Source organism: Puntigrus tetrazona, chromosome 19 (assembly GCF_018831695.1).
Source record: "Puntigrus tetrazona isolate hp1 chromosome 19, ASM1883169v1, whole genome shotgun sequence".
NCBI classification, from domain to species: domain Eukaryota; kingdom Metazoa; phylum Chordata; class Actinopteri; order Cypriniformes; family Cyprinidae; genus Puntigrus; species Puntigrus tetrazona.
Window position 1 is genome coordinate 14,407,866 of NC_056717.1, and position 23,796 is coordinate 14,431,661.

General features: G+C 36.0%; 2 protein-coding genes across 3 annotated transcripts; one reads left to right on the forward strand and one right to left on the reverse strand.

Moving 5' to 3' along the window:
• The first annotated feature begins 1,123 nt into the window (after positions 1-1,123).
• On the forward strand, positions 1,124-20,952 carry cap2 (cyclase associated actin cytoskeleton regulatory protein 2). 2 transcript variants are annotated; one of them, XM_043218241.1, is made up of 13 exons: positions 1,127-1,349; positions 4,926-5,056; positions 5,614-5,714; positions 8,979-9,056; positions 13,654-13,797; positions 14,381-14,466; positions 14,757-14,862; positions 17,185-17,356; positions 17,438-17,613; positions 18,547-18,670; positions 18,769-18,851; positions 19,128-19,271; positions 19,476-20,952. In XM_043218241.1, the coding sequence occupies exons 2-13, from the start codon at positions 4,936-4,938 to the stop codon at positions 19,557-19,559; spliced, it is 1,419 nt and encodes a 472-aa protein (XP_043074176.1). In that variant the 5' UTR covers positions 1,127-1,349; positions 4,926-4,935; the 3' UTR covers positions 19,560-20,952. The 2 variants fall into 2 exon arrangements, with proteins under 2 accessions (XP_043074177.1, XP_043074176.1); XM_043218242.1 differs by lacking the exon at positions 4,926-5,056 and having other exon boundaries at positions 1,124-1,349.
• An 85-nt stretch (positions 20,953-21,037) lies between these two features.
• Positions 21,038-23,686, reverse strand: LOC122324080 (aurora kinase A and ninein-interacting protein). Its single transcript, XM_043218279.1, has 3 exons — positions 23,121-23,686; positions 22,824-22,980; positions 21,038-22,702 (listed from the first exon to the last, which is right to left on the reverse strand). Exons 1-3 carry the CDS (start codon positions 23,223-23,225, stop codon positions 21,729-21,731), a joined length of 1,236 nt encoding a protein of 411 aa, XP_043074214.1. The 5' UTR covers positions 23,226-23,686; the 3' UTR covers positions 21,038-21,728.
• Positions 23,687-23,796: the final 110 nt, after the last annotated feature.

Below are 23,796 nucleotides of genomic sequence, written 5' to 3' on the forward strand. Positions count from 1 at the left end.
TTGGAGACCCGCAGTGGCTCTGTGAATTATTTAGGGCCTTTCTTATCAATAAGAAATGCCAAAGGGCCACATCTGTGCACTTGGTGTTTCTCGAGGATGTTCTATTTCTGAACGGCGTGTAACCTGAAGCTACCTCGTGTTTCAGTACCACTGTGACACAGCAGTGGCGGAAACTTTCCACCACACCATCACCAGGGACGCCTGTCTATCGTCGGCCATGATAGCAGAGCACTGCGGGAAGAAAACGGCACCGGGAGCTGATGGAGAATAAAGGCACTGATACCGACCGACACGCGGATTAATTCTTAATCTCTTGTCGTGTCAAAATTGCAGTGAAGATAATGAGTAGCTCAATAGATAATGGAAATTGAATCAACTAATAAACAAAAGTAGCAAAGTGATCATCAATGCGGTTTATGTATGCATATATTTATTTATTTTTCCATTTTGTTCTATAGTGCAGTAGTATTCTCTGACAAATAAGGATGTCTTAGATGAGTGTAATCCTTTTAAAGTCTAGTTTAAAAAACCTCTTACAAATGTTTGTTATCCTTCTGTTTATATTGGCCAGATGCATTTACGTTTACATACTATTTATCTGAATATATCAATATTGTGATATATTGCCTAGCATATTTTGATATTTAGTTCTATTTTTAATATTTTAATATTTTCTATCAAATTTAGATTGCTGCAAGTATAAACGATCGCTATCAAAAAAGTTTCTATTTTACTATCTGACTTAATATGGTGATATTTAGGGTTTATTTTTTCATGCATGATGAATACAAAAATACAACAACAACAACAACAACAATAATAATAATAATAATAATAATAATAATAATAATAATAAAATGTTTAGTAAATTGCTTTAAAATTTATTTAAAAAGCTAATATACACATTAATAATTTCAGAAGGTTTGCCATAAAATTCCTGGAAAAACGAATGGTTAGCATTATATATATATATATATATATATATATATATATATATATATATATATATATATATATATATATATATATATATATATATATATATTGAATATGTGACTGCTAATCGTTAAGTATTTATTATTGCCGTTCACGGTGGCACTATCAAGATTCAAGATATCATTAGAAACCTTCTCAGTCTATCTGCCTCAGTGCTCTATCTAGGCATCTTGATGTAACCTTTCTCTGATTCATCCTTCCCAAATACGGAAGTCCCGGAAGCGGCTGCCCGAGGCTCAGTTGAGTGACAGCAGGAGAGCGCCGGGGACGCCAGCACCGGACCTCCTTAGCCGAAACACATCTCGCTTTTTCTAAGGAAAACGTGAGAGCGAACCCCGGATCCCTTGTCGGAGGTAATATTTGACCGAGCCCGTGACTCTGTATCTGTCGTGTTACGATCGCCGGGTCGTTAGCGGGACGTTTTGGGTCGCGCGCCGAGCGGGTGGGAGGTTCTCATGGAAACGTGCGCGTTTCTGTGTTTGGAGGCACGCGCGCTCGCTGTGCTGGCAGGAATTTGGTTTGAACTAGCGCGATTTTTAGGCTGCGGCAGTGGCGTGTGTGTCGGAGGGCAGGGTGCCTTATCTTTTCACTAATTGCAGGATCTGTCAGTTGTCGTATCAGCGCGTGCAGGCGTCTGCTGCCTGTGGAACAGAGATGACGAGACGGGCTGGTCACTTCAGCTCATTAGGCGCGCGCTACATTTCGAGGGATGCTGTCTGGTAGCAATTCTTATATGTTAATATTATCATAAATCAGTAGGGTGACACAGCCCACTCCCCTTGTGGGCTTGCATGATGGCTAGATTTCAGAACAGTGAATATTCCTTTAATAAATCTATTTATTTATGAAGTATTTTTAATGGTACTGTCTGTATACAAAATATGCCCCTTCGCCATCTATTCAAGCACACTAAATGACAAGGATTTCAGAGCTTTATTTCAGGAAAGCATTTGTTGCGGTTGTGTTATTTATTGCAAAATGTCAATTATGTAAAAATATTGTAAAATATAAAAACCTAATATAGTATTTTAAAACATTTTAAAAACTACAAGCAACGTTTCTAATCCTTGCGCTGTATTAAACATGTATAGAAATTATTTTAATACAAACAGTAGATGCACTGGGGTCATGTTTTGATGATTTGGTTTAAACCAGAATCAGAATTAGATTTATTGCCATGCATGCTTAAATAAACAAACGCGAGTCATTTTGAGAAGTAAACTTTTTTTTTTAATGTAAACGTGTAGGGAGACAGTAGACAAAATAGACAAAATACAGTCAAACCAAATCTATAGTTTAGTTAGAACTGTGTCAGAAAAGATTAATCTTGTCAGATAACTTTGATAGAAAGGTATGTTATGGATTATCCAGAAATTATTACTGTGATTAACTGTGAAATTTAAGTACACAGTATAGTATCAATTTATTTTTGGCCAGTCTGTGGTGTGAAATGGTCACATTAGCAATTAAAGAAAAAACACTTAAGCACACCATGGTCTGGTGAAGTGTTTAAATATTTTGTTCCGAAATTTTGTATGAAGTTGGCTGTATGAAGAAATTAATGTCACATTCTACTTTATTTTGCTTTCCTCGCTTACGTTTATGAACTGTAGTGTCCTGCACCCACTAATAAAAATACAATCGATTAAGTCTGTTTTTGATTACATTTAAGTAAAATTAAATCTGGTGTCTGAATCATTTTTGGTTTAACTGTACAATTATGCAGGGAATGTTAATAACAAATGTAAAATTCAATAGTATTTTTCACCAGGATGTCGCAACTCCCACCTTTTGGGCAGATGGTCATTACATATTGTCCATCTATTCATAAAAATTTGTAGACCCTTGGTTATTCAAACATGGTAAGTAAAATTGTATTTCTTACACTAGAGAATACAGACAGCCAATGAAAAGAGTTTTATTATCTTAGTGTCTCTATAATGTCTTGAGAAGCATAGCTACAGATATCCATATAGATATTGACACACACACACACACACACACACACACACACATATATATATATATATATTAGTGTTACTGAAAGAAAGTCACATTGGCATTTAAGGCATATGCTTTGAAATGTTTATTAGCACATGATCTCAGACCATCAGTCACCTTCTCTCCCCTGTATCCGGGTAAAGCATTGCTTTGCATTTAGAGTCTGAGAATAGACATTCAGAAATAGATAAGAGTGCCTAGTAACTGTTCAGCATTCATCATGTTTAACTAACCAGGCACAGGCTACCAGGTTGAGGGAATAATATTAGGTGCTAGATATTTAAATGCCTACTAGATATTTTAAAGTCACTTTTTAGCCTATAATGCCGAGCACTGTGCTCAAGTCATGAAGTAGATGATCTCTACTTGAGCTCGATGTTCGGTGCCCTGTGTTTTAGAAATGACTCGTTCTGTGTCACAAGCTCAGGGCTTATTCTTCCTCTCTGAAAAGGCCGGCTGAGGCCCAGGTCAGGCATTTGGCAGGGCCTAGAGAATTCTCTAGAGAGATAACAAGATGACGTGAGCGTTTCCACACTGGGTCACTATTAATTACTGCTGACGTGTGTCACAGAGAGAGTCGCTCTTTTAGAAGCTACTTGTTAAATGCAGCAAATATGGCTTTTTTGTTGTCTGTTCTCTCTGTAATGTGCAGGTGAATGAATCCGTGTGATGTGCTGTCAGCTCCTCGCTGTTATCGTATGATGATGGTCAGGCCATGCCAGATTGTGCTCATTTTGATTTCTGTTATATTAGACTTTTCCGCTGTTTTTTTAGTAATACATAGTAGGCCTCAACTGAACCAGAAAGATTGTTTAAATGCGTGCACATAAAAGGAAATCTAAAATATAATCCTTCAAAAATGACCACTATAGATTCTTATTCACTTTATTTCACTTGTAAACCCACCAATGCATTCAATGCAACACTTTCTTTAATAAATAAGAATGAAACATGGTAATGAGTAAATGTTGCTGTCTTAATAGGTAATGGTGATCACAAATAAGTTCCTGACAGATGTGATTATTATTGTTTAGTGATATGAATATACTATTATTTTGAATGAGATTAATCATGATTATCATTTGACAGCACACACACACATATGCATATACATATATATACAAACAAACACACTTTAAGTCAGTTAGATTTAATAAATAGTTTTTAATGAACAGTGTTAATCACTAAAGGTCAGAAATGGAAGATGAATGAAGCAGGCCTAAAGTCCTTTTTTTTTTATTCATAATGACTAAAACGTTTAAATATGGAGTGCAATTTGTATTCTATTCTCTATTTGACGTTCCTCCATGAAACATGTCAAGATACGAGTGATGTTTATGGTTTGCGCTGTATTCTGGTTGAGTTCTTTTCAAAAAGGTTTTCATATGGGCGATGATAAACATATTATATAATGAAATAGTTTGGTAAACTGCTGATTTTGGACTGCTGACAACAGTTTGTGGCTCCTCTTGACGCTGTCATAACTGAATTGAATGTTACATTCCTGTTAGCAGATGAATATTGAGGTGTGGTCATGTGGATGGCTGCCAGTGAACTCTCCACGCCTACTCACTGTGTGTGTGTGTGTGTGTGTGTGTGTGTGTGTGTGCTACATTTGCAGAAAGCTAATATTAGCTACTTTATCACTTACTGCAGTATATTTGTATTATTGTAATATTATTATTGGTATTAGTATTATTTCATATGAATGTTATGATGGCAGTGTCTGGCATCAGTTAAAACACTCCTCATAACTAAGGTCTTGATGTTTCTCTGGGATACGTGCTGTCGTTTGACCGATACAGCTAGCAGACAGTGCTTTATTGAACAGACTGGTACTCAGGTCATGAAGTCCCAACAAATCAAACAGCTTTCGTAGGCCATAACGGCCATTTAGCACAGACCAAGAGTTTGCTCTGTTTCTCCAGGGCCGTTGACATGGAAGCACTGGTTGAGCGTCTGGAGCAGGCAGTAATTCGTCTGGAGGCGGTGGCGGTCAAACTGCAGAACTGTCCCGGGGGCTTGGTCAATGGAGACATCAGCAGCATTATCAACGGAGGTATCACAAGTACTGCAGATCCTGAATTATTCAATATATTAATAGTTTCTTTTTATAAAGCATAAAATGCTGTTGTGGTCTGTTTTGATGAGTCCGCGGGGCATTGTCTGTACAGATTATGTCAGGGAGAAGACCTTTGACTTTTAGGGGATTTTTTTTTTCTTCATGAGAAAAATATTCTCATAGGAACAGAGTGGCATTAGCCTTGGCAAAACGCACATTGACAAAGTCTGAAATACATAAAAGAAGTCAGTGAATGGGATTTCTGCTTCCTCCGGTCTCAAGTTTGTGTGTGCAATTGTTTTTTAGTAATATATTTAATTAGGGTTATATTTAGTTATTTAGTAGAAATTTTTCTACTTGACTTAATGGTTCTTATTAGCGGCATTATTACTAATAATGACAGTAACATTAATACTAATCATAATAATACCTCTAACAATTATTTTCAGCAATACAACATTTGCTGTAGTTATTTTGTTGTTATTTAGTTGAATTAATGTTATTAGATTTTTTGGAATGAATTCTGTTTTGCTGATATCTCTCTTTATTTTAAGGTGAATCCGAAAGCATGGAGGCGTTCGACCGTTTGCTGAGTGGTTCGGTGTCTGAATATTTGAGGACCAGCACAGCGATTGGTGGAGACGTGGCCAAGCATGTAAGTGCAAGCGTTTGCGAATATCAGAGAGACGGGATTTCTGACAGAAGATGAGCAGAGGTAGATGATATAAGAGTGAAGTCATTGTCCTGAGAGCTCGAAGTTTATAGTACAAATGACTGCACAGACTCACAGACGTCCAGCCGTCAGCCCAACAGTACAGCTGCTGAGGGAGCTCACAGCTGTTGCTGTCCAGGTTCACATAACTCTGCTATATTTGACAATTGGCTTTGTGCTCTTCTCTTTCCCTGCAGCCTTGTTAAATCCATTCGCATCATAACAAATGGAAAATGTTTTATTATAATCTGAACGCAGGTATTTGAAAAATGGAAAAATTAAAGAAAGAACAGCTTCTGTTTGTCTAAAGCGTATTTACAGAGACAACTCCGCTTGTTTAAAATGCTTCTTATTTTTGCCGCAGCAATGAAGTGCTGTATTAATGTCTCGTTAGAGTGGAAAATTACTGTTTTGCTGCGTTATTTTATTAAGAAAGGTTATGTTAACTAGCGGGTTGGTATGAAATGATACAAAATATTTTAAAAAAAGTGAATAATAAAAATAAAAAACCAAAAAAAAAAACCCCCAAATAAATACAAAGTCTCATGATGTTTTTAGACGTAGACTGATTTATTATTCAGATTTTTCAGGTTGGTAAGATTCATATGTTGATTAAAAGTGTTGACCAAAAATACAGTAAAAATAAATATTCAAATATTATAATCATTTTATAGTGTAATTTTTTTTATTCCTGTGATTTATTTTAATATGCTGCTTTGGACCTTAAGAAATGTGTCTCTTTATTGCCAGTGTGCTTAATATTTTAATAACTTACTAATATGTGTGGAAACATAAAGAACGGCATTTGAATATAATCTTTTGTAACATTATAAATGTCTTTATTGCCACTTTTCATTTATTTAATACATACTGTTGAATAAAGTAGCTCTTTTTCACTGTTTCTTTCAAATATTAAAACTTTTCAGCTGTAGTGTATTGTAAAGATCACTCTTTTTACTTAGAAATTTTTGAGATGAGCTAAAAAATGTGAACTAAAAAAAATTCTCCTCAGTCTCTTGACCAAGCTATTAGCAATTGACAATAATTTTATAAGAAGATAAACATTTAACCTAACCATAAATCATTTGTCAGCAAGTACTTCTGTCACATCTGTCCTAACACAAGGTACTTTTCAAGTCGACGGCCTGCAAACAATAACTGACATGTTAGGGCTTCCTTTTGACTGACAGTACATAACGGTCTGTATGGCTTACATTTCATGTCCAGTTGCTACCGATTGGTAACTAAAGAGCTGCTTGAGAAATGAGGCGCTGGACAATGTACATAGTGTACACAGAGGCACAGTGGCTCATTCTAGTGATGGAATGTAATATTATGAGAAGAGGGAAAGAGGACGGGTGAAAAGAGCAGAAAGAAAGTGGGAGAGGGATGTATGTGTCCTCTTTGTTAACACTGGAATCCTCCTCAAGCTCAACTTAGAGAGGAAACATTTCTCTTTTGGTCTAATAAGAGATGAGAAATGGTTCTTTGACGATGTGTATGTGTGGGATCTTCCCTTCAGTGAAAAAAGAAAAGAAACTGTCTGCGGCTAAATGTTTGTGGGAACTTATGTTCTCTGCTCTGTGTGGATGTGGTCTTTTGGGGGGTTTCAAACTTTTTAATGCCAACAAAGTCCAGATATGATGATCCCCTACAGACTCAAAGCCTAAAATACAAAGCCAACTTTTATGTATAGAAAAATACATTAAAAAAACTAAAATAATAATATATATATATATATATATATATATATATATATATATATATATATATATATATATATATATATATATAAATATATATAATATATATATATAAATTTCTGAAGGATCATGAGATTGTAATGAGATGAGATTGTAAAAATATTTCACAAAATTAATATTACTGTTATTACTTTGCTATGACTTCAAATAAATACTGGTCAAATAAATGTAGCGAGCATAAGAGGCTCTTACCAAACTAAAATCTTAAAAGATGTGAAACACTGCATGTTATAATAGTTAACAAATAAATATACATTTTTACATCTTCCGATTAATGTACAGCATTTGTACTGGAACATGCAATCATAAAAAACAAAAAAACTAAAAAAAGGTTTGAAACATGACATGTTTATATGATGTGAAACTGAAATAAACTATGATTGCACGGTTTTTGTGTTTTGATGTAGTTAAGATTGGCATCAAACTTCTTAGAAGAGCTCTAGAAAGGGATTGCTTCTACTATCCCTTTTATCCCCTGCTGCTCCGAACCACAGCCCGATCGCCTTGATTTAACCGGGAGTCATGCAGAGGTGACCTTTTGAACCTAAAAGTGTGGGAATTACCGATGATAAATCCTGTGAAGTGTCTTTACCTCGAAAGGCAACATTCACCAATCTAAGTTTCTCATCAGTGCTGAAAGAGATGGGCTGGGAGAGGGTTTTATCTCCTATAGTCAGCTCCTTTTAAGGTAAAACAGACCTCTGGCTTTCCCTATGTTCTGCAAGAGGAAGTCTTTTCCTAAATGTAGGATTTGCCTCCATTTGTGTATGTATGTGTGTTCAGCAGAGGGTTCAGTTCAATCCAATTAGGTTTTACTTCATTAGGTGTTTCTCTAACTTTGGAATCCTCGAGGTTGATTTTTATGTAACAGAACTTTTTATTATGTAAAGGTCACATTAAATTTGCCTATCTTCGTTTCTTACTTAATTTTTGCTGCTCCTTAAATTCCCTGGATGTTGTGTTTTCATTGTCTTAGAACCAGACTTTAAATGCTAAAATCCATCATAAAAATATTCTCACATTCCAAATAATAATATGATTAATTTGAAAACGGAGTTCAAAAACGACTGACTTGAATTTAATTTCAAAATGTTTTGTTTGATATGGTATCAAATCAAATTAGTTTTATTGTCACATCACTTGTGAGCAGAATATAGTTGCATTATGTGTTTTATATATTATTGTTTACACTTCACATATTAAATTAATGTTTTTATTTCAAACATTTCCTTTGTAAAATGATGCAAAACGTGCAAAATCATCATTTAATTGTGCAAACACACAGAATGCTAGGTGAAAATTTGCCTTATTTACTTACAGCCTTATAGCCTTTATTGCAAAAACTACAGTAATGCCACAAAATGCTACACTGTTACAAGTATATGATGAATAAAATTAGTTGTTGGTTGAATTTGATTGAATTTTTTTTTTTTTTATTCAATAGGCAGAGATGGTGAGCAATGCCCTGCAGGTCCAGCGAGTTTTCCTCAAAATGGCCATGACGCATAAGGAGCCGGCAAAGGTATAACCAAAACATCTGCATATGATTTAGTTTACATTTAAACGATATACTTACATTTCACAGTTTTATAGTCATGAAGCACTGTCAGCACATCTCACACTACAGAGTTTGTCATATTTAAAGCACCGTAATAGCAATGTTTAGCTTGACTAAAAGTGCCTGCTGGGAGAGTCTCTTTACCAAATGACCCATATGACTCTTTGAGTCTTTACAGCCTAAACAGATGTCTACCTGCAATTTAAAGTTGTGATGAAACGGATATCTAATTTGATTTTTGTTTTACGTTGTGAAATTAGTTTGAGTGACGCATAAGTCACAGGGCTTTTATGTGCTGGTTGATGATCAGAAGGAGGAAAATTGGTTAAAGCCTATAGAATGCTTCTAAATGCAGACTAAGTGACTGAAGAAATTTGAGATGCATTGCAAAAGACTAAAAAGATGTCTGTTATTTTAATGAAATATTGACATCCTCATGTTTCAGAGTTAGGTGTTATTTTTTCATATCAGGAAAATGAAAACAGATGGAATAACGAACCTAAACTTCTTTTCTTTTTTTTCTAATCACCCAATGCTATTGTGTACTTAAAAGACATGTACCTCTTTAATGTTTCTGTACTAAGTAAACAATGAAAAAGTTTTTTTTCCCGAACTTTTCCTATAAATTAAGTTTTGGAAAAATATAGTATTGCATCACTCGCTCAACAATGGATCCACTGCAGTGAATGGGTGCCGTCAGATTAAGAGTCCAAGCAGCTGATAAAAACAAAGTAATCCACATGACTCCAGTCCATCAATGAATGTCTTGTGAAGCAAAAAGTAAAAAAAAATCTATTAATTTAAAAATTTTCACTTCAGACTAAAATACAAAAAAGTGCAATCCATAATAACATATCGACGTGTTTGTTTAAACAGTTTTGCAGTGTTTCACTTACTAACAACTAAATCAAATCAAGACAATTATTTCACTAGAGAAAGCAATATAATGGATAGGGGACTGTTTTTATTAATAGTTTGGAATCTGATCCTGACGGCACCCATTAAACACAGAGGATCGATTGGTGAGCAAATAATATAACGCTAAACTTTTCAAAATCTGCTCTAATGAGTAGACAAACTCATCTACGTCCTAAATACCCTGAGAGCGACAAAAATGACCTTTGTAATTTTGGGGTGAACTGTTACTTTAAGGGTGATTATAAATTCAGTGCTTTTCAACTTAAAAGCTCTGTCCTGCTGTGATGTCGACCTCTTACTCTCCTCCATACTATTCTGAGCGATGTGGTCAGCCATGCGACTACGGTTTCTGTTCACATAGGGATTACCTCTCCCGTTTTAAAAATTGCCAATGCGACACATTCCCGATGCATTCACACAGTAGCCAGGGGGAAGTGCAGGGGGCCAGCGTGATGTCATGTCATCGGACTTTGGTTCACGTTGCCCAAACAGGAAGAAGATCTCAGGCCAAAGGCTATTGGACGAAAGTAGGATGGAGAATCAAACGCTTGATAATAAACACAAAGTGCTCTAGCAGGACTGTTTTCAATATTTAGTGTGCGCTTAATGTGATTTACACAACTGCATGCCAAATCTCTGGCTGATCTGTATGTGACAAACTAATGGCCATTGGCAGATATTCCAATGAGATAAGATGTATGTCATTCATCGGCAGACATAAATTATACTTTAAATCACGCGACTTGTTATGGATAATTGTGCCGTTCCTTTCCTAAGCAGACGTAATATGAATAAAATGATCCTATTAAAAAAACCCTATAGATTTGCATTGAGGAGCATCAAGGAGGAAGGAGGGTATTTCTGCAAATGGATTCCCACAAATCTGAATGGAAAAACACTCAACCTGAATTAGATACGCTAAGAAAAGATCAGCAATTATCTCTGAAGTGCTCTACTGTACATGCACTCGCACCAGCTCAGCTTCACAATAATTCTCAAAAACATTTTTTTTTTTTCTGTTCATGCATGTATAAATATATCCTACAAACATTCTCTCATTCACACACACACTATGTTTAGCCATTGTTCCTCTCCATCAGTAGTGTGAAGTGCATGAAGCTCCCAAGAGGGATGCTGGACAGTTGCCCTAAACCTCTGGCTTTTCTCTCTCTCCTGTATATGTGTGTGTGGGACTGTGCTTGCATTCTGTGGCTTTTTATGGGCATGTTCTATATTTGAGTCGGTGTGTGTCTGTGGCCCGGGTCACGTGACGGGCCTGTCGCTCGGTGAGGAGTGTTTGTGTGGCCTGTAGACCGCAGCTGTTTCTCTCTAATTCCTCTTATAAGAGAGTTGTTCACAGTCAAAATGCACCGCACCGTGATTGAACAAAATGTCTGTTCAGAGGATATTTATCCATATCTTAATTTCTTAATTTTTTTTTTTTTAAGTAAATTTATATGTGTCCAATTATTTATCTAGAATGTTATTTAATTACATTAAATTACAATTATTTAGTTACACAGCTAATATGTATCCAGTTATTATTTTATTTTTTTCCATTATTTAATTTAAATGTTATATTATTTAAATACATTCAAGTATATTTTTAAAATCACGTTATATATGTTATACGATTAATCACTGTTATTTAAAGATTTCTTTACATAACATACGAGTGTATATCCTGTATATGTTTGTATTTGTAAATACAAACACATGCATGTATTTATTTAAGGAAAATATAAGATATAATATATAAAATCTAATATGGAAATGTGAGAATATGAATGTATAAAATACAAAACAAAAACTTTTATTTTGGATAAATTGACAACACTAATGTATGTTGATGTGTAATGTATGTATTTACACATTATACACACACACACACACACACACACACACACACACACACACAGTATATTTTAATGTGAAGCAGTGCTTTCTTGCCGCGTAATTCATAATCTGTCGAGAAAGCTCTTAGCCCTGGCTCCATTCATAGCTTAGAGATAGGCTGGCTATTTCTGTCCTGCTCCGTGGCTAGGCATGATGGGAAGGGAAGTTCAGAATGATGCAGGAAAGGTACTTGCACTTCGGACAGTGCCTTAACAAGGGCTGTAATGTCCGAGTATGGATGAAAGAGGCGCCTTTGTTCACAGAAATGAAAATCATGCGCATGTTGTTATGGGAGGAATTTATGTAAATACGATTTTGCTCTCTCTCTTTCTCTCCCCCTCGCTCTTTATCGCTTCGTGTCACACTCACACACGCACAAACTCGAGCCACAACAACCCTCGACAGCTTGACCTTGTTGACACCAAAAACCGATGATGAGTTACATTCAGCCACAAAACGTGTAAATATAGATGAATAAATACACAGCGTGGCACCATGCACTGTCTAAACACACACCGCCTGCCTTGTTTGTTTATCTCTCACTTATTTGATGAGGTCGAAGTCAGGTCAGCCGTGATTTGCACAGTTCAGCTTGAGCTGATGAGTCTCACTGAAGTCAAGAAGCTGTATTTTTAGTCCAGAGAAGTCAGTCGTCCTCATTCTCCCACAGAGTTCTTGTGAAATGGACTGAAATGGTGGACATGGCAACTGCTCGAACACAAGCATAAATATAAAAACGTTCATTTAACAAAGGAAACAGTGTGTTCCCTCTCCCCCTTGTTCAGAGGTAAACTGTAAACATCAGTACAGGACAGGGCCTTACAAGGCGAGGGGGATCTCCCCATCACGGGCTGGAATGCTGAGTGGGAGGGAGGTGAAGCTCGCTGGACGTTTCATTGGAAAAAAAACGGTCCCACTATTAAAAGTCCGCTTGGGTGCCTCAGGCTCTGTGTTTTTCTCTGTGCTTGCAGAAAAGGCTCAATGAAATCAAACGGCTTTTTTTCCCTGTTCGTTTAAGATACAGTGCACGCTAATAGATGTACACGGATGTACAGAGCCTTTAGGTACGGTCACATTTAGCCTCGTTAGGCACATTTTATTTTGTGGGCGAAAATCTACTTATTTCAATAGAAAAATGTAACCTAACGGAATTTCATGCCTGAAAAGCTTTACAGTGTGTCTGTCTGTCTGCCTGTCTGTCTGTTGTTACTTTTCATTTGGTTTAGTTTGTACACACACACACACACACACACACACACACACACACACACACACACACACACACACACACAAACACATATATATATATATATATATATATATATATATATATATATATAATTTCAATAGTAAATACATTTAAACAAGAAGGAAATCTATCTGACATCCAGTCTTTAGCACAAAATCTCCTTTTGTTCCTCTTTGAAATATATTATGAAGGCTCAGAGTTAATTGAATTATTAAATTAAGTTGATTCAATTATAAAAGTAAGGGATAAATATGTTATGAATGTTTTTCTCACAGTTGGCATTGTTTTAAATGAAATTGGTAAAATTGCAAATTACTGCATTTTAGTAGTTCATTAGAGCCAGCAAGACAGTTATCACTATCAGTATTGCTCATACGTCTTCAGAAGTGACCATAAGTAAATTTTATGTTATGTTTTATGCACCACTCGGACAGTTTGATGTCCCACAAATGAATCTTAACTTTTGGTTTATAGCTTTCCTGCTTTATTCCCAATCAGACTGAGATGGCTGACCTCCTCAGACCCATCTCCGACCAGATCCAGGAGGTCCAGAATTTCCGGGAAAAGAACCGCGGCAGCAGCCTGTTCAACCACCTGTCTGCCGTGAGCGAGAGCATCTCCGCCCTGGGCTGGGTGGCAGTGGTGAGCACTTCTCTTGTCTCACTCTTTCTGTGGACAGCGTGGTGCAGTCTAGGCACCAGATAACTTTATATAAGTACCTGGTTTGGCTCGTGCATCTTACGCATTTGCGTCCCTCCCCGTTAAGACTGCACATTCAGAATCAGTCACGGCTTGATGCTGGTAATGAAAGCCCACCAAATAAACTTCAAACAATATCACGTCCATCCATTAGGCATATTTTCTTTGATTGTGAAAATCGGGCGACCTCACACAGCCATCTGAGTCATTGGTGAGAAGACCACTGTTATAAGTATTTATTTTCTATTATGTAAACTCTTCTGATTTCTTAATTCCGTGGATGGCTGTATCTAATCACTGCAATGTGAATTTGGAGACAGATCTGGACTCTGTATTGAAGACAGATCTGGACTCCATCATTTTCTGCTTTAAACTACCGCTGATGTTTACAACAAAGGTTCAAAGCCTCAGTTTTAGTGCTTCCCTTGAAATTGATCCTTTTTTTTCTATCCTTATAATTTATTTTTATGAGTACATAAGCTTCTTTGACCATCTTTTGACCCTTTGTTGTCTTGCTCTGTCACAGTGTCAGAAACCAGGGCCGTATGTGAAGGAGATGAACGATGCTGCAATGTTCTACACAAACAGAGTTCTGAAAGATTACAAAGACACGTTAGTGCATACGTTTATTTATTTATTTAATGGGTATCAGCTTAGTTTATGTTAATGTGAAACCCTTACATGGTATTGTTATAATGATTACCATAGTTATTTATAAAGCTATTTATATGCTACTTAAAAGATCAAGTAATACCATGATATTATTGTACTTTGGTACCACTTTTTGCTAATGTACTACAGTTGCCCTCACAATAATGTTGTACATGAAAACCCGAACAATGCCATTGAATGTTTTTGTGTGTGTGTGTGTGTGTGTGTGTGTGTGTCTCTGCTGACCCCAGTGACCCCCGTCATATTGAGTGGGTTCGTTCCTATCTAAGCATCTGGACTGAACTTCAGAACTACATAAAAGAGCACCACACCACTGGACTCGTCTGGAACAGGACTGTAAGTGAGACTTTCAATTGAAAAAGTAATCCGCTTTTTATATATTCAAGAAGTATGATGTGAATGTTCATTCTTGTACAATTAGGACAGCTGATGTTAGTAATCAAACTCTACATTAGTAAGGAAATCTGTTATTGTCAAAGATGTAGATATTGTTTCCATTCTAAATTAGGAAAAATTCAACTTCAATACAGAAAAGCATACTTTCCATTTTTAGTCATACAGAGGCAGGTTGAGCGCAGATTAATTTCAGATGATTAACAGCTATACTGTGTGCATCTATTTAGAGAACTAGTACAGTTTTATTTATGTATGTCCGCCTGGGAAATTCATCTGTTCCAGTATACTGGTACTATACTCATTTTATTCATACTGACGTTAGATCATTTTTATTTATCAGTATCAGTCGATATTGCATGTTTCATTGATCAATAGCGAACGTAAAGATATTTATGTTACAAGAGATTTCTATTTCAAATAAAGTCCTTTTAAACTCAAAGGACCCTTAAAAATGTACAATGGCTTTCACAAAAATGTTAAGCAGCACATCTGTTTTCTGCATTGAACAGTTTTGCCAGCACATGAATAAATTGCATTTTAAAATATATTAGAATTGCTTTAATGTTTAATCATATTTAACAATATTAGTTTTTGCTGTATTTTTGATCTAATGTATGCTGCCTTGTCGAACATAAGAGACTTCTTTTGTGAATATAAAATGGTAGAATGGTAATGTATGCAAATCAAAGCATTTTTTTTTTTTTGCTGGCTTTAACTTGACTGATAATATGGAGCAATGTGTCAGGTTACAAAGAGTTTAGAAGGTTTTTTATTTTTTTTGCTTTCATAAAACCACTTCATACCACTTTTATGCCTCAAAAGAATACACAGTTGTCCCTTTAAGTAGTTGTGGGACTTTTGGAGATGTTAAATCCTGTCTGTCACGGGGTGAAATAGTGTGTGTGTGTGTGTGTGTGTGTGTCAAACAGAAACCTGAGAGCTCTCGGTGACTGTGTGTCAGCTGTCCCTCCTGCCGTGAGGGCTCTGAGTGTATGTGGAGGACTGTATGGTGTGGACAGGTGGTCATCTGGGTCTTTTTGCATGGGGGGGGTTTACCATAGAAATGCCCCCAACAAAAGCCTAGTGTGTCTCTGGCTTACACACCTGCTCTCACACACACTCCTCGTAATTCAACCTTGCTTCTCATGTATTCCACATTATACCTCTCCTTTGAATTCATTTACTTCTGTATATCCTCACACATCAGACACAATCAAACTCCAGCATCACTATGTATATTTTTTTTGCCGTGATTTTCTACTTAAGTACCTTTTGCCTTTTGACCTCTTTGTGAGGCAATGACCTTTAGGGTCAGAGTTTGGGTTGCCCAACTGTTTAACCTATGCTGAACATCAGCACAAGTATTGGGATTAGAAGTGTGTGTGTTTGTACAAGGCAGGAAAAGATGAGTGTGCAACAGTTGCTGAAGCCAGTTTAAGTGTTGAAGTGGGAACCGTGTGCAACTGTCAATGGCAGCTGTGCTGACAATATAAAACAGGCATAAGTGTGCCATCAGGGTCACACAATAGCCAACTGTGCCACACAGATCTGTTCTTTTACTTTAAATGTTGTTAAATAAGATTATCCCAGTTGTGCCAGAAACACATGGACTGATATGAACTGCTTTCAAAAGATTATTGCATTAAACGTACAGCAATATGCTTTCCTAAAGAGACATTTGGTAACACAACTTTTAATAATGATTCTTAAAAGTGGATTAATAAATGCTAAAATTAACATGAATTATACATGCTGTAGATATATATATATTTATATATATATATATATATATATATATATATATATATATATATATATATATATATATTACTCAGTTCCTATTTTTCTTATAATTGTGTGTGTATATATGTATATTACTGTATTTACTTTTCCAAGTAATGCTCTACAAACATTTCTTTTAAGAAATTAAGAAATAATATGCATTATAAATATGATTTTTTTACATTTTTAAGTTGAGGTCACCTTGGTTTTTGACCATTTAATCAGCAACACTACAGACTCAATCCATTGCCTCTTACACCCCCCACTGGATAGAACGACAATTGCAGTGTATTCATCAACATCATGGTTACAATGTTTTAAACATTATGTAAAGGTGTTCTTTAAGGCTGTGGAGTTACTGCTATACTTTGAATTCTACGACGCAAAAACTGTGCTTTTAGTTTAGTTTTGAACAGTTTTCCCATTCTGGAATGAGTATATTTGCAACATCTCAGGGACTAACTCTGATGTTCTTCACAGGGTCCTGTAGCCTCTCCTTCACTGTTCAGTGCTCCTCCTCCTCCTCCTCCACCACCACCACCACCAGGTCCTCCTCCGATGTTCATGGATGACAGCCCCAAACACGAGGACACAGCAGCCCAGCAATCTGCTCTGTTTGCACAGCTCAACCAGGGAGAGGCCATCACTAAAGGTGGGCAGGAGAACACCGTCAGAGTACAAAATGCTAGACATCATCCATCAAAACTGCTCAGGTGATGTGTTCTGCCTCCAGGTCTGAAGCATGTGTCTGAAGAGCAGAAGACCCATAAGAACCCCAACTTACGCTCTCAGGGAGAGAAGACACATCAGGGATCTTCAGGCAAAAGCCAGAAGCCCAGCTCGTCTGCCTGTGCAGCTGCCAAAAAACATTCCCCCGTGCTGGAGCTGGAAGGAAAGAAGTGGAGGGTGGTAGGTGCCCACGCCACATCAACTGGCATGTGTTGAAATGTGCCCAGCGTTAAATCATACTACTAGTAATCTTTTTCCGCTACATTTAGCAAAATGGAAGAAAAACTAAAAACAAATATATCCTACAGAGCAATGATACTTGATATGTTTGATATGTTGACTTGATAAGTCAATGTCATTATCTAAATTAGTTATATATTGGCAATAAAAATGCAAATGAACAATTATATATAATATTATTTATATATAATAAGGTCTACATTATGCGTATTGCACAGCTCCAACACTAGATCCACTTTTGTCAATTGTGTCTTTCTGCTAATGTATATATAAATGACTTGTTATTATTATTTAAATAAAATCCCATAATGATATAAAAACAACAATAATAATAATAATAATTATTATTATTATTATATAATAATAATAATTATTATTAGTAGTAGTAGTAGTAATTACAATAATAATTAATAATAATTATTCTCAGTTGCTAATTATTTTATTATATTATCATCAAGTGTCGTGGCTGTTATTATTAAATTTCATTATATTGTTAATACTAGTATATAATATTTTAGATACACATATACATATACAATGTAATAAAATAATACTACTACTAATAATACTTTGCATAGTGGCTATTATTGTTGTTGTACGTTTTTTTATTATATATAATTAAAAAAATTTATTAATATTATAACATCAGAGCCCAAATGTTTTATACAAAATAACAATTCTCAGTTGCATATGATTGATTTGAAAATAGAAGAGATTCATATATAAAAAAAAAGTAATCATCATAGCGCAAACAGTGTGTTGGATGCATGTAGAGATGTCTTAATATGATAACACACTTGCCCTACACTTGTAGTGAGACTCTTCTTCCAGCATGTGTTTAGTGGATCTATTGTGTGCATTTGTCCTGTGTAGGAGCACCAGGAGAAGTCTCATGACCTGGTGATAGAGGAGACCGAGCTCAGACAGGTGGTTTATGTCTTTAGCTGTAGCAACTCCACACTCCAGATCAAAGGCAAAGTCAACTCCATCATAGTGGGTAAGAGGAGCTCCTCATAACGCCAGCTGCTCTCATTCAGTAATGTTATCTCAGCATCGCACACCGCGCCTGGCTAATGTCTGTCTCTCTCCTCCCAGATGACTGTAAGAAGCTCGGACTCGTGTTTGACAATGTGGTGGGCATCGTAGAGATCATCAACTCCAGAGACATTCAGCTTCAGGTTAGATCGGTGCATAAATTGTAGGCTGGAGGGTCGCTATTGTAAAAGAGATGCTGGCGTAATGTATGTGCGTGAATTATGGTCATAGTGGCCAGAATCAATAAAGAATTTCATAGCCGACACGATTACGAATGTTGAATAACGTTGTGGCATTGATACCGAAGAGACGTTAACGGACATAAACAGGAGTTACTACGTAGTTCTACGTAATATCTGTCAACCGTTTTGGTGTTTTGTTGCCTGTGAACAACACGTAACTTGTTTTTGGGCTTCCAGGTAATGGGGAAGGTTCCTACTATTTCCATTAACAAGACCGAGGGTTGCCATGTCTACTTGAGCAAGGATTCACTTGACTGTGAGATTGTCAGTGCCAAGAGCTCTGAGATGAACGTTCTCGTTCCTGAGGGAGATGATGATTACGTACGTTTATTTACACTATAACCTTTCGTTTTAACAAATAACTTTGTTGAGGCATTGTGGCATGTACCAAAATAACAGTGTTGTTCTATTCCAGAGATTCGACCTGCTTTACATTTAAATACGAGAGAAAACCTGTCATCAGCCTTAAAGTTTGAAGCATTGTTTTTTCGTTATTTGACTAATATGTTGTTGTGTATTCAACAGAGGGAGTTTCCAATCCCAGAGCAGTTTAAAACGGTTTGGGACGGCTCCAGCCTTGTGACAGAGCCCACAAAGATGGCTGGTTGATTTCTTCTCCAGCTCGTCATCGCTTTCCTCCTACCCAGAATTCTTCAAGCACTTTCACTGTATCACACTGTTAGCGGAGATGGAAGAATTCATACATTGTGGTTGTGAGAGTTGTAGATTTAGGCTAAGGAAATTCAATTTATGAGCAAAATATGGACAAAAGTTCCATTTCCACGAACCAATTTTGAAACATTTTAACAAACGGAGATGGAGATGTTTCTCCGTAACAATAAAACAATTATCCTTAGCAATAAAAATACATAATATAGATATTTATTATACATTAAAAGTAACTACACGTGATGGTACTATTATGTGTGAATATGGGATTTTTTAGTCAACAACTCAAAGTACTAAGTTAAAATAATTAATAATAAACAAATTAAAAAATAATGAATCAGTAAGTAATTTATTTAATCTCATAGCTATTTATTTTAAATCATTCATTTATGTTGGTTTTTGTCTTTTTTGACATATTTTGAGTACTTATGTTGATGTCATAAATTCTCATATTATATACATTTTGGTTCTGTGTAGTAATATATTAAACCATAAAAAAATATATATTTTACAATATATTACGACTATATTTAGCTATAACTTGTTTTTATTGAGATTTTACATTTCCTACAGATTCCAGATCCTAGTTTCAGTTCATAACCTCTTCTTCTGCAAAAAAAAAAGTTTATTTGGCAAGGTAAACTAGTATATTCAGGCTTTGGACGCAGAATATGTGCAATCATGAGCGGAGGACAAAAAAACAAACCGATATTTTACAATCAAACCTCTTTTTATTCTGAGTGTGATAAATGATTTGTTCTGCAAATGAATGAGTGCCTTTGGGGGTGTTTTTATAAGATTTTATATTATTTTAATATCGTTCAGATATTGCTTAATTTTACCACTCTATATTTCATTTATAATCTCAGACTACTCATTCGAGATGCATTTTTGGTAGTCAAATGTTTGTATTGACAGGCACCACTTGACTCAACACCAACAGGATAGTAATGACGTGCTGTTAATATCATTAAGTAAATATTCATGTCCAAAATAGTTTCCTAGGTGTTCTCACTTTGCACCCGCATATTTACGTTGCTTGTAAATGTACATGTTTTAAATGTTTCTTCAACGGGAAGGTCTTGAACACTTCAGCTCATTTTGAATGTATGCCAACCATGTGTTAATACGTAGCATTCTTCAGTCCATAAAAGGGAATCATGTTACATTTGCTCGGTCAGTAAACAGTCGACATTGAACTAAACAATGTAATGCTTAAACGAAGTAGAATGTGTACACTGTATTAAATCACACGCCTTAAATTGTAATTTACCAAAGTATTTTCACGTTACCTATCAACTCAATCAAATAAAGTAATTGTGAACTCACTACACTTAATTGTGTGTATATATATATATATATATATATATATATATATATTTTTTTTTTTTTTTTTTGCCTTCCAATTTGAAGTTTAGTTGTTAAAAAATTAGAGCTGTCAGTCAAAATGTGCACATAAGATATTAATTATAGCAAACTGCACTTCTATTTTAGGAAGGGGTCCCTCGCAGGGGAATCATTACATTTGGGAGTCTATGGCATTTATTATAAATGCATGAAAAATTAGTGATTTTGCCAGCACTTGTCTCTTTAATGAAACTCATAGATTCTTTCCCTGACAGCAAATTTAAACAGAGCAGCAATGGGGAATCATCAGCTTGGCAAACGCGAACAGAATGTGAAGCATTCACCTTGCTCCATGCTGGTCGTTTAAAGCAATACAAAACATAAATTAATTAAAAATGATGGAGCTTTTAAACTTACATGTACTCGGCTGGTATAAATGTTTAACGTGTCACATATTGTGTCCTACTTTAAAATACACAGATTCTACAAGCAGGGCTGAAGTAATTCACCACACACAGACAGTAAAAGCTTCATGGTGCCATCTGCTGGCAAGCAATGACTATTTATAAAATATTTAATAACAAACATCATTTTTGGGGTTTATTGTACAAAATGATTTTTTTATTATTGGATGCTCATTTCAAGTGTCAAATATTTAATTACAGCTTTAAAAACATCAAGAGCTTTAAAGAAAATCTAAAATAATAATAATTAAAAAAAACAGTGTTCTGTTGTTTTGTGGTATTTAGCATCTGTTTCTGGCTAATGCTTGATGACCGTGTTTCCCTCTGAGTCTTGGGTGAAGAGCATCTCTGGCTCTAGATCGGATTCCTCCTCCTCTTTTTCTAAAGAAGCAGCAGATGGATTATTCCCGTCACCTGTGCCCACAAATAAATTGCTCCGGTCTATTAGTGGGCTCTTTAAGTGCTGCTCACGGTGAGCAATCACACAGAAGCCCTCCGAGTCCTGAGTGAACAACGTAGAAAGGGGTTCTCCAACCATCTCTGTGTCTGCAGGTTCCACACGTAACTTTTTTGGGGAAAAAGTGCATTTCTCCTTCAACCTGCATTTAGCTGGACTGGTAATTAGACAGTGTTTAAAATGCCACGTTGGACTTTTAATAGGTGATGGAGACCACCTATTCTCCTTCCCAATCCGTTTCATGGGTGATGCTTTATTCTTATGCCAAGACTGCTCCTGACTTTTATCGATATTCACAGAAGCACTCAATCTCTTGTGGTTCTCATTGACAGGCCTAGAAGTTAAGATAGAGCCCTTAACTGAGGCCTTCTGATCTCGTAAACCATGTTTGTTCGCGTGTTTAGGATCTGGAGACTTAAGGAAATGCCTATGTGCATCTTCAAAGGGCTTCCAGACCACCATATCCTTGCAAAAGAAGGTCTCAGTTTCAGGAACCGTCTGATTTGTATATTCATTTGAAGTTTCTTTTTTGCAACATTCTTGCGTCTCTGACACATTTTCTGCATAATGGACAACATGTCTCTTTTTTTGAGGCGGTTCCTCTTCTTCTGGATTAGTACCACATATTAAATGGAGAAAAGACTGTTCTTTTTTGTCCTTGGCCGACAGTCTTTCAAAACCTTCATCACAGTACACATCAGATGTTTGACTGGCTGGCTCTGTAGATGGCTCCAAAATGAAATCGTGTTTCCGTTTGGCTCCGGTGTGTGCCTCTGTGTGCATGGAACTGGACGCACCAGCACTCGGGGGAAGGTCTGGGCAAACAAATACCAGTGAAAAAAAAGATCAAAAAGTGATTATTATGAGTTATTATAATATATAAATATCACATTATCCGATACAGTTACAGTATGCAACAACCCTAGAATTGCTTACCTCTGGATTTGGGTGAAAAGAAGGTTGATATAGTGCTTTGTCTAGTGACAGGCATGTTGAGTTTGGTCTGAGTGAAACTGAGGGCGACTGCCACACTGTATCCCCCTGATCTCGCCAGTGGGTTCAGTAATGTGGATATTGGACGTGTCTGCTGTTTCTGAAAGAAAAAATAAAAGCTATCTGAGATTCCTTCTTCTTTCATGTTAGTGTTAATTACAAAAGACAAAAAAAGGATCACTACACTTAAAAGGTTAGATTTGGTTTAGATATATTTAATCAAAATGCAGTTGTTTTTACCTGTTGTTTCTTTTCTTTTAACTCTTTTGTGTCGAGCCATATTCCACACTCTTCTTCTTTAGCTGATGCTGCGGGTCTCACTTTAGCGTTCTTAGCGGATTTCATTGTTTACAAATCTCACGCGCTCAAATAACCAGCCTCTCGGGATAAGCAATTGCCTAAAACGCTTACAGCCTCATGATAAACAAAGCTAACGATCGATTTGATCACTCACAATGTTATATTTTAGTTTAGTTTACATACAGTTTCTCGAGCTCCCCTGCTCACTGTGGCTGTGTAGTTATTCCCGCGCGCGGATTCAAAGACACTATCGGGTTGCCAAGTATTGCCAAGAATGACCGACAAATCAGTTCTGTTAGATTAATAGAGCTGGTTATAATAATGAATGTCGTCGTTTTAAAATTATGTATAATACACTATATAAAACAGTTATTATACTATAATGTAGTTATGCATTACATGGTGAATAAAGTACGATATGTTTATTAGCGTTGAAATAAACATATTTGTTATACTCATAACAAAAGGGACTTGGCAACCCGTCACTATGAAAAGTGTGTATAAATATTACCGTTTTCTTTTAATATTAAATTGATTAAATACTGGTTCATATTACTTGATATTATATTATATATTTCTTGCATTAAAACGTTTTGTAATTAATAGTAAGTCAGGA